The sequence below is a fragment of the Lotus japonicus genome, chromosome 2, assembly GCF_012489685.1.
Source record: "Lotus japonicus ecotype B-129 chromosome 2, LjGifu_v1.2".
Classification (NCBI taxonomy): domain Eukaryota; kingdom Viridiplantae; phylum Streptophyta; class Magnoliopsida; order Fabales; family Fabaceae; genus Lotus; species Lotus japonicus.
This window is the reverse complement of record NC_080042.1, coordinates 28,694,140-28,708,113: the sequence shown is the minus strand read 5'-3', so window position 1 is coordinate 28,708,113 and position 13,974 is coordinate 28,694,140. Positions and strand designations below refer to the sequence as shown.

Here is a 13,974-nt window from a genome sequence, read left to right as displayed (position 1 = left end):
GGTGAACACGGTAACAGAAGTTCCTTTTGGTTTTTCACATCCAGACATTACCTTCTCGTCTAGTTACTTCATTGGAATAAAGCCACATATGGACGATCGGATTGTAATCCTCCTTCGCGTCAACCAACTTAATGTACAACGAGTGCTTTTCAATCAAGGGAGTTCGGCGGACATCATTTACGGTGGGGTATTTGATCGGCTCGGTTTGAATGAGGCAGATCTCACTCCTTATGCAGGAACTCTGCTGGGGTTTGCGGGCGAGCAAGTGTGGGTGAGAGGCATCCTTGACCTTGACACCACATTCGGCGGGCGAGTGATAATAGGCAGGAACACCTTGAACCGCCTGTGCGCTGTGATTTCGACGGCACACTTGGCGGTTAAATATCCTTTGCCGAATGGACAAATTGGGAGAGTGGTTGTGGACCAAAAAACAGCGAGGGAGTGCTACTGCAACGCGGTAGATCAGTACGGGAAAAGGAACGCCTCGGTGGGACACCGATGTAACGAGGTCAATGCGCCAGAAGAGAACCTAGACCCAAGGGGCGAGGGGCGAGGGGCGAGTCAGGCCTACACCGATCGAGGAGACCAAGGAACCGAAATTTGGCGAGAAGACACTCAAGATAGGGACCCGAATGACTAAGGCTCAGGAGCAAAGATTTTCAAAGCTATTGGGCGAGAACTTGGATCTCTTTGCTTGGAGTCACAAAGACATGCCACGAATAGACCCGAACTTCATTTGCCACAGGCTGGCACTAAATCCTGGAATTAAACTAGTGACTCAGACACGCCGGCGAATGGGCGATGAAAAGGATAAGGCAATCCAACAAGAGGTGAACAAATTACTGGCGGCAGATTTCATCCGAGAAATTAAGTATCCTACTTGGCTAGCGAATGTAGTAATGGTAAAGAAGGCGAACGGAAAATGGCGGATGTGTGTCGACTACACAGACCTGAATAAGGCGTGTCCGAAAGATTCTTACCCATTACCGAGCATAGACAAGCTAGTGGATGGAGCTTCAGGAAATGAGTTGTTGAGTCTGATGGATGCCTATTCAGGATATCACCAAATCAAGATGCACCCGTCGGATGAAGACAAAACGGCCTTCATCACCGCTAGGGTAAACTACTGTTATCAAACTATGCCCTTTGGGCGGAAGAATGCGAGGGCGACGTATCAACGGTTGATGGACGGGGTATTTGAAGGCCAAGTGGGGAGGAACGTGGAAGTATATGTCGATGATATGATCATGAAATCAGTTTTAGGATCAAGCCATCATGAGGATTTGACGGAAGATTTTGGTATGCTCCGAAAGCATAATATGAGGCTCAATCCGGAGAAGTGTTCTTTCGGTATACAGGGCGGGAAGTTTTTAGGCTTCATGATTACGTCCAGAGGGATTGAGAAAAATCCAGATAAGTGTAAAGCAATCCAAGAAATGAAAATCCCCAGTAGTGTAAAAGAAGTGCAGCGCCAGACAGGACGAATCGAAACCCTATCCAGGTTTCTCCCTCATTCGGGCGACAAGTCAGCCCCATTCTTCAAGTGCCTAAAGAAGAATGCGGCGTTTGAGTGGAATTCAGAATGCGAAGAAGCCTTTAAGCGCCTAAAAGAAATGTTGTCCGCGCCACCTGTAACGCCCCGATTTCCGGGTGTCACTTTAGTAACCAAAAATAAACTTTACGCGGAAAAACAGGTAATTTTTTTTCGTTTGATTCCTTTTAATAAAGCGATAGAAAAATAATGACATAACCCAACACTAACTAACCAATATACAAATATATATACACATGTACAGCCTCAGCTGCACTCTCCCGTCACGCGCACTCGCAGTGACTCCAAAGTAGTGTGCCCGCAGGCAAATATATACAGAACCAGAACTGTAAGTTAAAGTATCAAAAGTACAGTCATCCAAGAGAAAGTCGGCACCCAAAAATGGCCTGAACAAAAGAGCCCTATACTCCGACAGACTCTCTGTGATTCCTCATCAAAAGAACCACACAAAAAGCCACACATCGGGAACCTACCCTGTCCCAAAATAAGACGAATCAGAGCTCTACACAAAAAAAGGCGCTAGCCTAACCTACCCTCCCAGCTCATAGCTCCTCCTCATCCTCGTCGCTGCTCGGTGAGTAGCTGTCCCCACTGCTCTCGGAGTCAGAGTCGGAATCCACCGTAATCATCTCAGTGTCCAAGTCCACGACCTCCCTCCTAACTGTCATGCGCACCGTCCTAGTCGAGCCGGTCTCAACATCCACCTCTCCTGTAAGAACATCCTCCTCCACCACCCTAACCAAGGGGTCCACACGGTAGCCGTGCGGTGAAGAGAAAGAAAAGAGACGTGAGGCAGATGGGACAACAGACTCCGTCTTCGGCCGCACAAGCCTAGAGGACGACGCCACGTCGGTAGGATCAATGGCAGTAGCAGGAGGTGGCGCAACAGGTGCAGCAACAACAGGCTCAATCTCCGCTGGGTCCTCGTCATCAGAAGATGAAGCAGGAGGTGGTGCAGGTGGTCCCTGACCAGTACCTGGTCCACAACGAACTGAGGGCGGCAAGTCAAAGCTCAGCTCCATACGTCGTAGCACTCCTCTCGTCAAGCGTCCTCGCTCATCCGTCCGGTCCTCCATGACCCTTCCCCGGTACGTCGCTCGGTGACCCGCAACATCGATCACCCAAGCGGTGGGGGCATGACAGTCCACCAACTCATACCTGATCCCCCCCGAGGGAGAGACCATCGGAAACCAGTCCGCCATCGACATCTGGCAGCAGGCCGACCGCCCAAACACAAACATGAAATCAAAGCCAAGGCGCCAGGGTCAACTCACGGAAATAAGTAGATATACACTCAACATGTGATATGGGGTATAGATATATATATTGATATATATATAAAAAATCCTAGCATGTTATTGGCTCTAACGATGCTTCAATAAATCAAACAGCACACAATTCCAGTCAGAGTGAATGTATGCGTGAAATGCAATCAAAATGATCCGGATAATTGTGACGCGTTCCCGTTCGCCACTAGTGAAGCATTCTCGTTCTTCACTATGGATGAAGCATTCCCATTCTTCATCCTCGACAAAGCATTCCCGTTCTTTGTCGAATGATGCATTGGTGAAGCATTCCCGTTCCTCACCATCGATGAAGCATTCTCGTTCCTCCTCGAATATGCATCGGTGAAGCATTCCCGTTCTTCACCAAATGATGCATGATGCAATATGGTTAGCCAAACATCGAATCGTCCTCACAACACATGTGTTTAGCTCAAAACCCAATCTCAAAAACCCAAGAGTTAGTGTCGGTCAATACAACATAACTCGGAGTTAGTGTCGGTCAATACAACACACTCCAACAACAAAACCCAAAGTTAAAGCCCAGAGTTAGTGTCGGTCAATACAACACAACTCCCACGACAAGAGTACTACAGTACTCGGTGACTTTCAATCATCACCGTGGCTCACCTTCCCCCCCTTGGTGTCCAGCAATTCTCCAAAACCCACAACAAAAGTCGACTTTTCCCCGTCTTTCGCAATCATTTTCCCCTTTAGGTTCCCTATATTTATTCGTTTAGTAAAAACGTTTCGAATTGGATTAGTTAAGTTATGAGTTTATTTCTCAAAGTCTAAGTCTCCCAAAGTCTCTAGTTTTCGAAATTCTAATCATTCTAATTTTTCCAAAAACCCTCCAAAAGAAGTTTCCCGGGGAAAGTCTAAGTATTCCAACGAATACCAACGAATGGCTAAGTCTCAAACCCCACGTTTGAACTTGCCTAGGGTTGTTCATCCAACCCGAAATATCAAACATCACCAGTTCAATGATTCCCCACTCCGAAGTCGCATCAAAACGCACAATCCAACAATCATCTCAACATCATCAGTTATGTAAAACATCATAGCATCAGTTCAGCAACATAATCAACAGCAAAGTAAAGCATAAGTCGAATTCATCGACGCCTATCATGTAGTCATAGCTATTAGTAAGTTGCCCTAACCTCGAGCTGCTCCAGTCTCGTGGTTAAAACTCCCTTCACACGAATGCTCTACAAAACCCAAAGTTCCTTCAACTGAACCTCGGAGAAAACAAAGCAGAAATCCAAAAAAAATCGATTAGCTCGATCACAATCAGCCAATTAACGATAGACAAAGCATTAAAGCTTCAGAATACAACAATCGGATACGAAAAGACAAGTTTTCGAAAACGAAAAACTCCCCCCCCCTTGAAATAGCTCCCGGCCATAAGGGAAAAAAGGCTCCGGCTCTTTTTCTTCGATCTAATTTGTTTACAAGGTAGTTTTAGGGTAAAACTAGGGCAAAGAAACTGTCGGAAAAATTTTCGGACGATCGGATCAAAATATGGCTGTTCAGGGGCGTTTTGGTCCAAAATAAAAGCTCAAAACCTCAAAGTTATCACTTCGGAAAACAAATTTGACAGTAGTGATCCTAACGACATCCGTGACAACTAATCCTAAAGGCACGAAGCCAGATTACGACTTTTCGACAGTAAAGTTTCGAAATGTGCGACAAAAAGGGTTTTGAATCAGTTTTTCAGATCCTTGACAACTCGATCACAATCGGCGAATACCGACGAAGGTTTTAGGCTCTTGGGCACGTAGAGAAGATAACCCAACCGAGAAATCAGGAAAAAATGACAGTTTTACAAAAAACTCAAAACTTTGAGCACAGAAACAGCTAAAGAAACGCAGTAGAAACAGTGATCAGAGGTAAGAATCAAGCTAGTTACCTCGGTACCTTGAAGTAGGAACGAACTGCGCGAAGATCGGTCAAGTTTCGGCGAAAAATTCTTCTCCCTCTCTTCTCCCTAACTCGCGGCCCTCTTTGGAAAGAAAATGAGATATTTTTGAATTTTTAGCTATTTATAGGCAGGTGAAATCGCGGGAAAATGAAAATTGCGCGATTCCGATTTTTGCAGCACGTTCACCGATGAATTCTAAGAGAGATTCTGGCGACAGAACTCCAGAACTCAAAACAAATCTCTGACATTTGGGAAAAATGATATCTAAAATCCCAAAAGCGGGGTAAGTTAATCTGTCCCGAAAAACTACTTTTTGCTGTGATGGTCAGACGACAAAACTTTGTTCGGAAGAACGATTGGAAACGTCGAAAAAAATCTGGCAGCACGGACGGAAACTTCGTTAGAAGTCCCGAATAGAAAAAGACTTCATCCCGCGCTTGAATCTAGGGTTTCGAAGCAAAGAAATTAGCGTCGTCGGACTTCCGAAAAGTGAATACTATCATGCGTATAGTCCAGGGTTCCGAAATGAAACGCTGGTCGAAGGACAAATAAAGAGAATCTTTAAATTTTCCAAGGATTCGAAATCTCACCTAATACGTTGCTCTAAAAGCGAAATTAGCCTATTCTGGACACGCTCGCCATAAGGCAGGTGTGCAGACGACTCGCACTAATTCCTAAAACGACTACGCAACATTCCTCAAGCAATTCCTAAACTTTCTTCTTCATTGATCTTTCTCAAACAACAAACTCCTGTCACGCTTACACTGATTCTACGCGTGAGTCGGAAATAAACTTGTCTGTAAATCCAGGTCTTACACCACCCGTGCTGTCAAAACCTACCCAAGGCCTCCCTTTGCACTTATATTTTTCTGTGAGTGATCATGCAATCAGCTCTGTAATTCTTCAGGAGGTAAATGGAGAACAAAAAATAATTTACTTCGTAAGCCATACACTCCAAGGGGCGGAAATTAGGTATCAGAAGATAGAGAAGGCTGCGCTCACCGTCCTCATTACTGCCCGACGCCTAAGACCCTACTTTCAAAGCTTTCAGGTAAAAATAAGAACTGACCTTGCTTTGAGACAGCTGTTGCAGAAGCCAGATTTGTCCGAAAGACTTGTCGCTTGGTCGGTTGAATTGTCAGAATATGGTTTACAATACGATAAAAGGGGGAAGGTCGGTGCGCAGACTTTGGCTGATTTTGTGGTAGAATTGACGCCGGAAGGCGGTGAGAAGGTAAGCACGCAATGGATATTGTTCGTCGACGGGTCATCAAATGACAATGGAAGTGGAGCAGGGGTCACACTACAAGGGCCTGGGGAGTTGGTATTGGGGCAGTCCCTCAGATTCCAGTTCAAAGCCAGCAACAACCAGGAAGAGTATAAGGCTCTGATCACCGGGCTGAAGCTAGCAACTGAGGTACATATTGATAGTCTGCTGGTAGGACGGACTCGTTGCTAGTAGCAAACTAGATGAATGGGAAATTCCAGGTGAAAGAGTCGGCCTTGATGAAATATCTAGAGCGCGTGCGACTGCTAATGGGTCGACTACAGGAGGTGATAGTTGAGTACGTGCCAAGGGCGCAGAACCAAAGGGCGGACGCCTTGGCAAGTTTAGCCAGCACTCGAAAGCTTGGGAACAACCGGAGCGTGATCCAGGAGACGCTCGCTAATCCTAGCATTGAAGGAGAGTTGGTAGCCTCTGTTGGCCGCCAAGAAACCTGGATGGACCTCATCGTAGACATCTTGGCGGGTGAGCCAAGCGCGGTGGTAAAATACTCGAAGGAACAAAGAAGAGAGGAAGGGCACTACACTCTACTTGATGGGATCCTCTTTCGGCGAGGATTTAGTTCGCCACTCCTGAGATGTCTCCCGCCCGGGAAATACGAGGCTGTCATGGCGGAGGTTCACGGGGGGGTTTGTGCTAGTCACATCGGGGGAAGGTCTCTGGCTAGCAAAGTTCTCAGAGCAGGCTTTTATTGGCCTACAATAAGAAAAGACTGTGTAGAATTCGTGAAAAAATGTTAAAAATGTCAAGTGTTTGCAGACTAGCCCAGGGCCCCAGCGGAACAGTTAGCCACGATTAGCTCCCCATGGCCCTTCGCCATGTGGGGAGTTGACCTCGTTGGGCCTTTCCCCACCGCCAGGTCACAAATGAAGTTCATCATTGTAGTGGTGGATTACTTCACCAAATGGGTGGAAGTAGAGCCCCTCGCAAGCATTACAGCAGCCAAGATCGTGGGTTTTTACTGGAAAATAATTGTATGCTGATTCGGGGTACCAAGTGTGATCGTTTTAGATAACGGGACGCAGTTTGCAAGTAACCAAACGAAAGAATTCTGCGAAGAGATGGGTATCCAAAGAAGATTCTCTTCAGTAGAACATCCTCAAACTAACAGGCAAGCGGAGTCAGCGAACAAGGTAATTTTACGGGGATTGAAACGCGGACTCTCGGAGGCGAAGGGAGCCTGGTTGGATGAACTCCCAGTTGTAATCTTGTCCTACAATACAACACAGCACTCAACCACTGGGGAAACTCTATCCAGGATAGCCTATGGGTTGGACGCCATGTTGCCCGTAGAAATAGACAACAGCTCGTGGCGAACAACGCCGCGTTTTGAGGGCGAGAACTCTGCCAACATGGCGGTAGAGTTAGATTTGTTGTCAGAAACACACGATGAGGCTCGCATCAGAGAGGCATCAATGAAACAGCGAGATGCGACAAAGTATGACTCGAAGGTGCGACCGAGGGCAATGTAGAAGGGGGACCTAGTGCTAAAGAAGCGAACCGGGAACACTGGGAATAAGCTGAGTCCAATCTGGGAAGGCCCCTACAGAATTTTGAAGGCCTTAGGGAAGGGAACTTATCACCTAGAAAGCTTGGACGGAAGGAGAGTGCCCCGTTCCTGGAACGCGGCGAGCCTAAAATACTATTACAACTAAGGGACTGACAAGGAGCTGGTTTCGGCACGGGGGCGATCAGCCAAGCGCGCCTCGCAGAGATTGGAGGTGTAAAGATAAAGATACATTCTTGTTCTCCATTTCGAGAGTCTGTTGGCCAATGCGCCTGAATGGTAAAAACAAAGACGGGTTCTTGTTCTCCATCTCGGGAGTTTGTTGACTATCACGTCTGATTGAAAATACAAAAATTGTATCCAGCAATTTCAATCACACTGAATTGCGGCGAGAGCTAGGTGGGAAAAATTCCCTGAAGGTGGCGATCCCACCACGACCTTGATGTCTGGGGATCGCTCCGGAAAAGCCGACGCAGCTCGCCGTCACTCATCGGCGATGTGTGCGGATGAGCTTCTTATCCCAAAATCCCCATGAAATATGGGCGCGCAAACATAACTAGGCATAAGTCTGGGTAAACCTATATGGCCATTGGGTCCTTAGCAATAATAAGTCCTCGCCGAGGCAAAACCGGCGAGGCCACACCTACTCTTACGGGGAATATTGGTGTGACGAAAGCCTCAATTCAAAAATTGAGCAGAAGTCCTAGTTAAACAAAGCACACCATCAATGTTGTCGGACATAATTCAGAAAAAGGGAAACTATGAGGGGCGGTGAGAGAAAAGAAAAACTCCGGAGAAGCGCTAAAACAAACATAAAACGTAAAGAAATAAAGCTGAATTGATTAAACTTGAAAGTAAAATACAGACAAAAAGTTTAAATGAAATTAAAAGTACAAGGCGTTACAATTACTTCAAACAAGTTAACATTGCATTTTACTCTCTTATTCCACAGCGTCTCCAAGGTCAACGAGAGTAACTTCCGGCGGATCTTCCCGACCTACCAGACTGGTGGGTGTGACCTTCTTAAAAACTCATAGGGGTTCAAGGTCGACATTCGGATGGAGGTGCTTGACCTGAGCTTTGCAAATTAGGAAGTCGCAGGTACGTTCGTTGGAGGGTAGTAATGTGAGACCCAAGTTTTTAAGTTTGGAATAAACCGAATAAACTTCCTTTTTCACGATTAATTTGATGTAACGTGAAGGAAAACCTGAACAATTATTTATTGAATGGAATAAATTTGTGAAGGAAAAAGTTCAGGGGAAAGCTAAGGATTGTATCAAAGTCGATAAAAGTTATACCACGATTAGTATTCGCTTAAACCTAGGTCAAAAACGCTAATAAATAACTAATTTACTCTTTAAGACACGATGGAAGCTAATTCCAAAAATCTTCAGAGAAATGTTAGAACTTCTCTTATTCGTCTATAAACAAGCATTTCGATACGAAACTGTGGAATGTACGAACGTCAAATTCCAATACTCGGAAGTTTGCCGAAACCAAAACCCTGATAGTTCAAGAAACCTAAAATCTACGGACGATGAAGACTTTTTCTATTTGGAGCTTCAAACGAAGATTCCACACGCTTACTCCTATTTCTCTTGATATTTCTAATCTTTCTTCAGAACGAAGTTTTCTCATCCGACATCAACTGCAAAAAGTAACTTTTCGGGTAAAATCGATTTACACCGACTTTGGATCGTTTGATTTAATTCCAAGAAACCTGTTTTGAGTTCTGGAATTCTGTCGCCAGAACCTATCTTAGAATTCTCCGAGGAATACGCAGGAAAAATCGGAATCGCGAAATTTTCATTTTTCCGCATTTTCCAAAACCTATAAATAGCAAGAAAATGAAAAAAATTTCAAAAACTTACCCATTTTCTCTCTTGAACCCGCGAGCTTGAAGGAGAAGGAGGGAGGAAGTTATTTTTGCCGTTTCTTGCCCGATTGCTTCACCGTTCGTTGCTAATCGAAGACTTCGAGGTATGGATACTATATCTCACTTCTGATCGTCAATTCTGTCGACTTTCTCTATGTCTTTCTGTGCTCAAAGTTTTGAGCTTTTTGTAAACCTGTCCAAATAGCTTGATTTTAGTGTCTAAACATCTTCCCTACGTACCCAAGAGTACTTCTAGCGGATTACATTTTGTCGATTGTCGCCGAAATGCTGCCGGAATTCATTTCTGTAGGAAAAACCCATTTTGAGGCAAAGACTCATCCTTTAAGCTGAAAACTCACGACTTAGCTTAGCGCTAGTAGGATTAGTCGTCATAAACGTCGTTGGTAACGTCCCCATCCAATTTTTTTTCGAAATTCCAATTTTGAAATTCTGAGCTGAAAATAATGACCAAAATACCCATGCGACAGTTTACGATCCGAAAATTTTTCTGAGCTTAGATTCGTCTTAGTTACGGCTAATGATAACCTAGGAACCAAGTTTGATCGAAGAAAAATCGGCGCACCCAATTGTGAAAAGTGGCCGAGAGCTCCTCATTAGGGGGAAGGAAATTATGTTTTTCGAAAACTTGTCCTAACGCGTTAGATTGTCGTACTTCGGAGTTTGTAATGTTTCATGTAACCCTAGTACGTATTGTTTGCTGATTTTCTGACTCATTATGATTGAATTCTGTGATTTTGCTCTAAGGTTCGTTTGTGGAAACCTTGGGCTTGACTGAGCAAGCTTGTGAGCGAGACCTGCACCGCGAGACTAGAAAAACTCGAGGTTAGGGCAACTTACTTACTAGCTATTTGTATTGTAGGCGTCGATAACTTCGACTTGAATACTGCTTGATATTGAAGATTGCATTGAATGTTGTTTATGGCTTTGAACTGGAAAATGTTTTCTGGGGGCTTCGGCCGAGTGAACTTATATGAGACGTGTTCTCCGTTTTCTGAGAGGCTTCGGTCGTTTACTGGTTTCCGTCTTATGATTTCCGCACTGAGTTATTGTTATATTGATATTGGTTTTGAACTGAGTTATATGCTATTATTTCTGCTGAGTTTATGTTGTTTTGCATATGCTCTATTGAATTGTACTGATTTGAGATAGTAGTTGATAATATGATTTCGGAGTGTGGGGAAAACGTGATGTTATGCCATGCTAATGACGAGGTTTGGGAAATGTTAGACAGGCTTTGACCGGAGGTCTAAGCCATAGTCATTTTAGGATCGAGATCTTCCCGGGGAATTACTTGGGTTTATTAGGATCTTTTTACGTATAGGGTTTTGGAACAAAAGAGAAACGAAACTTGACTTCATAAATGAAATTCATAATGCATTAACCAAAGATAGAACATCTTCAAATAGTAATAACAATTTCTTGGAAAATACTTAGGATCTGAAATAAGTTTGAAAACGGGAAGTGTCGGCGATCCTAGCGTTGTGACTGGGACAGTCACTGAGTGTGGATGACACTCCTTGCTCCTTGAGCATTTGCTTCTGTCTTCAAGGGGATCAGCTGTTGTGACGAGAAGTCACAGAATGCGAGCAACATTCTCTCTAATTGTTGATGAGTTGTTTGGCCATCGAGATGGTGAGCCAGGGTAACTTGAAAGGTCAATGAGTGCGAGATGCATTCTTTTGCTCGTGGAGCAGTTTGGTTGGCCATCAAGACGGTGAGCCAAAGTGACTAGGAAAGTTACCAAGTGCGACTAGCACTTCCTTGTTTACCTTAGGGTATTGAAGAGACAATGTACTCTAGCTAGACACGCATACCTTGGTGAGGACGTTTCGTTGTTTGGCTAACCATATTGCATTCATGCATACATTTCTTGGAAAGTGTGCTGCTTTCCGAAGGACGATCTCAGATCGGACTTCATCAGAGCGAGATGCTTCATTGAAGCGAGATGCTTCACAGGAGCGTGCTGCTTCACAGGAGCGAGATGCTTCATAAAAGCGAGATGCTTTAGCGGAGCGAGATGCTTGGCTCGTCCCATCCATCGAGATGGTGACATTTTATTCGGATCATCTTTTGAGCATGACATTGCATTGGCACGCCATGCACCTAACTATATTTGTTGATGTGTTGAAGATCCAATTGTTATTTGTGATTTGATGTCGATAAACATCGTTATGTATCTTGATGATTTGATGTTGATAAATATGCTATGCACCTTAGGGTAGGCAATACATAAGTTATACGTATATATACAACATATATATATATATATACCCCCTTATTCTTCACATGTTGCTTGTATTATCTATTATATTCTGTGAGTTGACCCTCGCGCCTTGGCTTTGTGTTCATGTTTGTGTTGGGCGGTCGGCCTGCTGCCAGACGTTCAACAGCCGATTCGAGATGGTTCGTCATTCGGGGAGGACCCGGAGCGAAATGACTACTACTGAGCCTTCGACGTGGACCCGGATTTCATGCAGGATCAGATGAGGGTCGATGTTAGGGGTGTAGTATATCGGGTGTCGTTGACATAGCTCTGATTGTCATTTCTTATTTTGGGGCAGGGTAGGTCCCCGACTATTAGCTTTTTGTGTGATTCCCTTCCATGAGGATCACATGGAGTTTGTCGGACGTAGGAAGTCTTTTGGAGGCCGTTTTGGGCTGACTTACTTTCTTGGAGGACTGTATTTATAAAACTTATGACTCTAACTATGGGTCGCACTTATTTGCCTGCGGGCACTACTTTTAGTTACTTGAAGTTACTTACCGTCACTTGAGGGCACTCGTGACGATGTTTCAGTTGCAGCAAGAGCTGTACTTATATTGAAGGTTAGTCGCTGTTAATCGCGATTGGGTTGAGTCTTTATTTCGTCAAGTCTTTCTATTTAAACAAAACGAAAAAAAAATATATCTGCTTTTCCGCTTTATTTGATTTTTGGTTACTAAAGTGACGCCACCGAAATCGGGGTGTTACATTGTGGTATCAGAGCCTGTCGAGTCTTTCGGGAGTCTTTGGGGAATAGGTCTTCTGTGCTAGGTTGTGTGACTCTGCAAAGAGTGAAAATTTATTATCTGCAAGCGATTTTTCGCTTAGAATTGATTGAAGTTATTGCTTAATCATATTGTATAGTTATGTTAGATGCTATCTTATGATGAGTACTAACTGTTTGTTTGACTTAACAGAACATGGTGAACACTAACCAACTAGCTGAGATGATGGCCACTATGGCCCAAGTTGTGACGGCACAGGCAAATGATAATGCTATGAGGCGTGCTGCTGAGGAAGCACGTGATCAGCATCAGCGTCAGAGATAAGTAACTCTGGATCAGAATAAGGGATTGAATGACTTTAGGAGACAAGATCCTCCTAAGTTCACTGGTGGAACTGATCCTGATAAAGCGGATCTTTGGATTCAAGAGATTGAGAAGATTTTCGGTGTACTGCAGACTGCTGAAGGTGCCAAGGTTGGCATGGCAACTTATTTGCTACTTGGTGATGCTGAGTACTGGTGGAGAGGCACCAGGGGAATTATGGAAGCCAATAACGAGGAGATCAACTGGAACTCCTTTCGAACTACATTCCTGGAAAAGTATTTTCCAACTAGTGCTCGGGACGAGCGGGAGGCACATTTTCTGACACTCCGACAAGGGAGCATGTCTGTACCTGAATTTGCTTCTAAATTGGAGTCTCTGGCCAAACACTTCCAATTTTTCACCGACCATGTCGATGAGCGCTACATGTGTAAGCGTTTCGTCAATGGACTAAGGCCAGATATCGAGGATTCTGTGAGGCCGTTGGGAATCATGCGTTTTCATTCGCTTGTTGAAAAGGCCACAGAAGTTGAGCTGATGAAGAATAAGAGGTTGAATCGTGCTGGAATGGGAGGACCAGTGAGATCAGGTTCTCAGAACTACCAAGGAAGAGGTAAATTCCAACAGAGGAGGCCGTATCAGCATCCGGAAGGGAGAAGTTTTACCCCAAGATCTTATAAGCCTTCGACTACTGCCACTCCAGGGGCAGGAAGCCAATCAGCACACCCAGAAGTGACATGTTTCAGGTGTGGAAAGAATGGACACTATGCTAATGCATGTCTGAACCAAGGGCCTCGATGTTTCAATTGCAACCAGCCAGGGCATTTGGCCGTCGATTGTAGAGCACCCAAGGTGGAGCCAACTATTAATGCTGTGAAAGGAAAGCGTTCAGCTACAAGGGGGAGAGTTTACCTCATGAACGGTGAAGGAGCTGAGGGGTTAGCTGGGGGTGAGCGCAAGAACGAAGGTAACCTTTTAAATAATCCTTCTGATTTCTAGTATGACGTACTTTGTTACTCTCGTAGTGTGTGCAACACACCTAACTTGCCTTTACTGTCGAGCTTTGACTTTATAGTTATTACACCTATTAGGACTTTATCTGACTGTTGCTCGTGTTTTAACTATAGAAGTTACACGAGGTTTAGAATAACACGCTAAGCTTAGTGAGTTGTTTTATACCGATGCGTTTAAGTGGAAGCTAGAACTAAGAGTGAATCTTG

The 13,974-nt window shown here is 44.6% G+C and overlaps 1 protein-coding gene across 1 annotated transcript; it reads left to right on the top strand.

The window, feature by feature from the left end:
- The first annotated feature begins 632 nt into the window (after window positions 1-632).
- Window positions 633-13,753, top strand: LOC130736305 (uncharacterized). The gene is made up of 6 exons (XM_057588146.1): window positions 633-1,501; window positions 5,648-6,173; window positions 6,245-6,444; window positions 12,796-12,945; window positions 13,048-13,228; window positions 13,571-13,753. Exons 1-6 carry the CDS (start codon window positions 633-635, stop codon window positions 13,751-13,753), a joined length of 2,109 nt encoding a protein of 702 aa, XP_057444129.1.
- Window positions 13,754-13,974: the final 221 nt, after the last annotated feature.

Coding starts and splice junctions, on each gene's coding strand:
- LOC130736305 (XM_057588146.1), top strand. CDS start 633: ATGACTAAGGCTCAGGAGCAAAGATTTTCAAAGCTATTGGGCGAGAAC. Junction 1,502..5,647: donor CGAATCGAAACCCTATCCAG/GTTTCTCCCTCA, acceptor TCATGCAATCAG/CTCTGTAATTCTTCAGGAGG. Junction 13,229..13,570: donor GGCCAGATATCGAGGATTCT/GTGAGGCCGTTG, acceptor AATTGCAACCAG/CCAGGGCATTTGGCCGTCGA.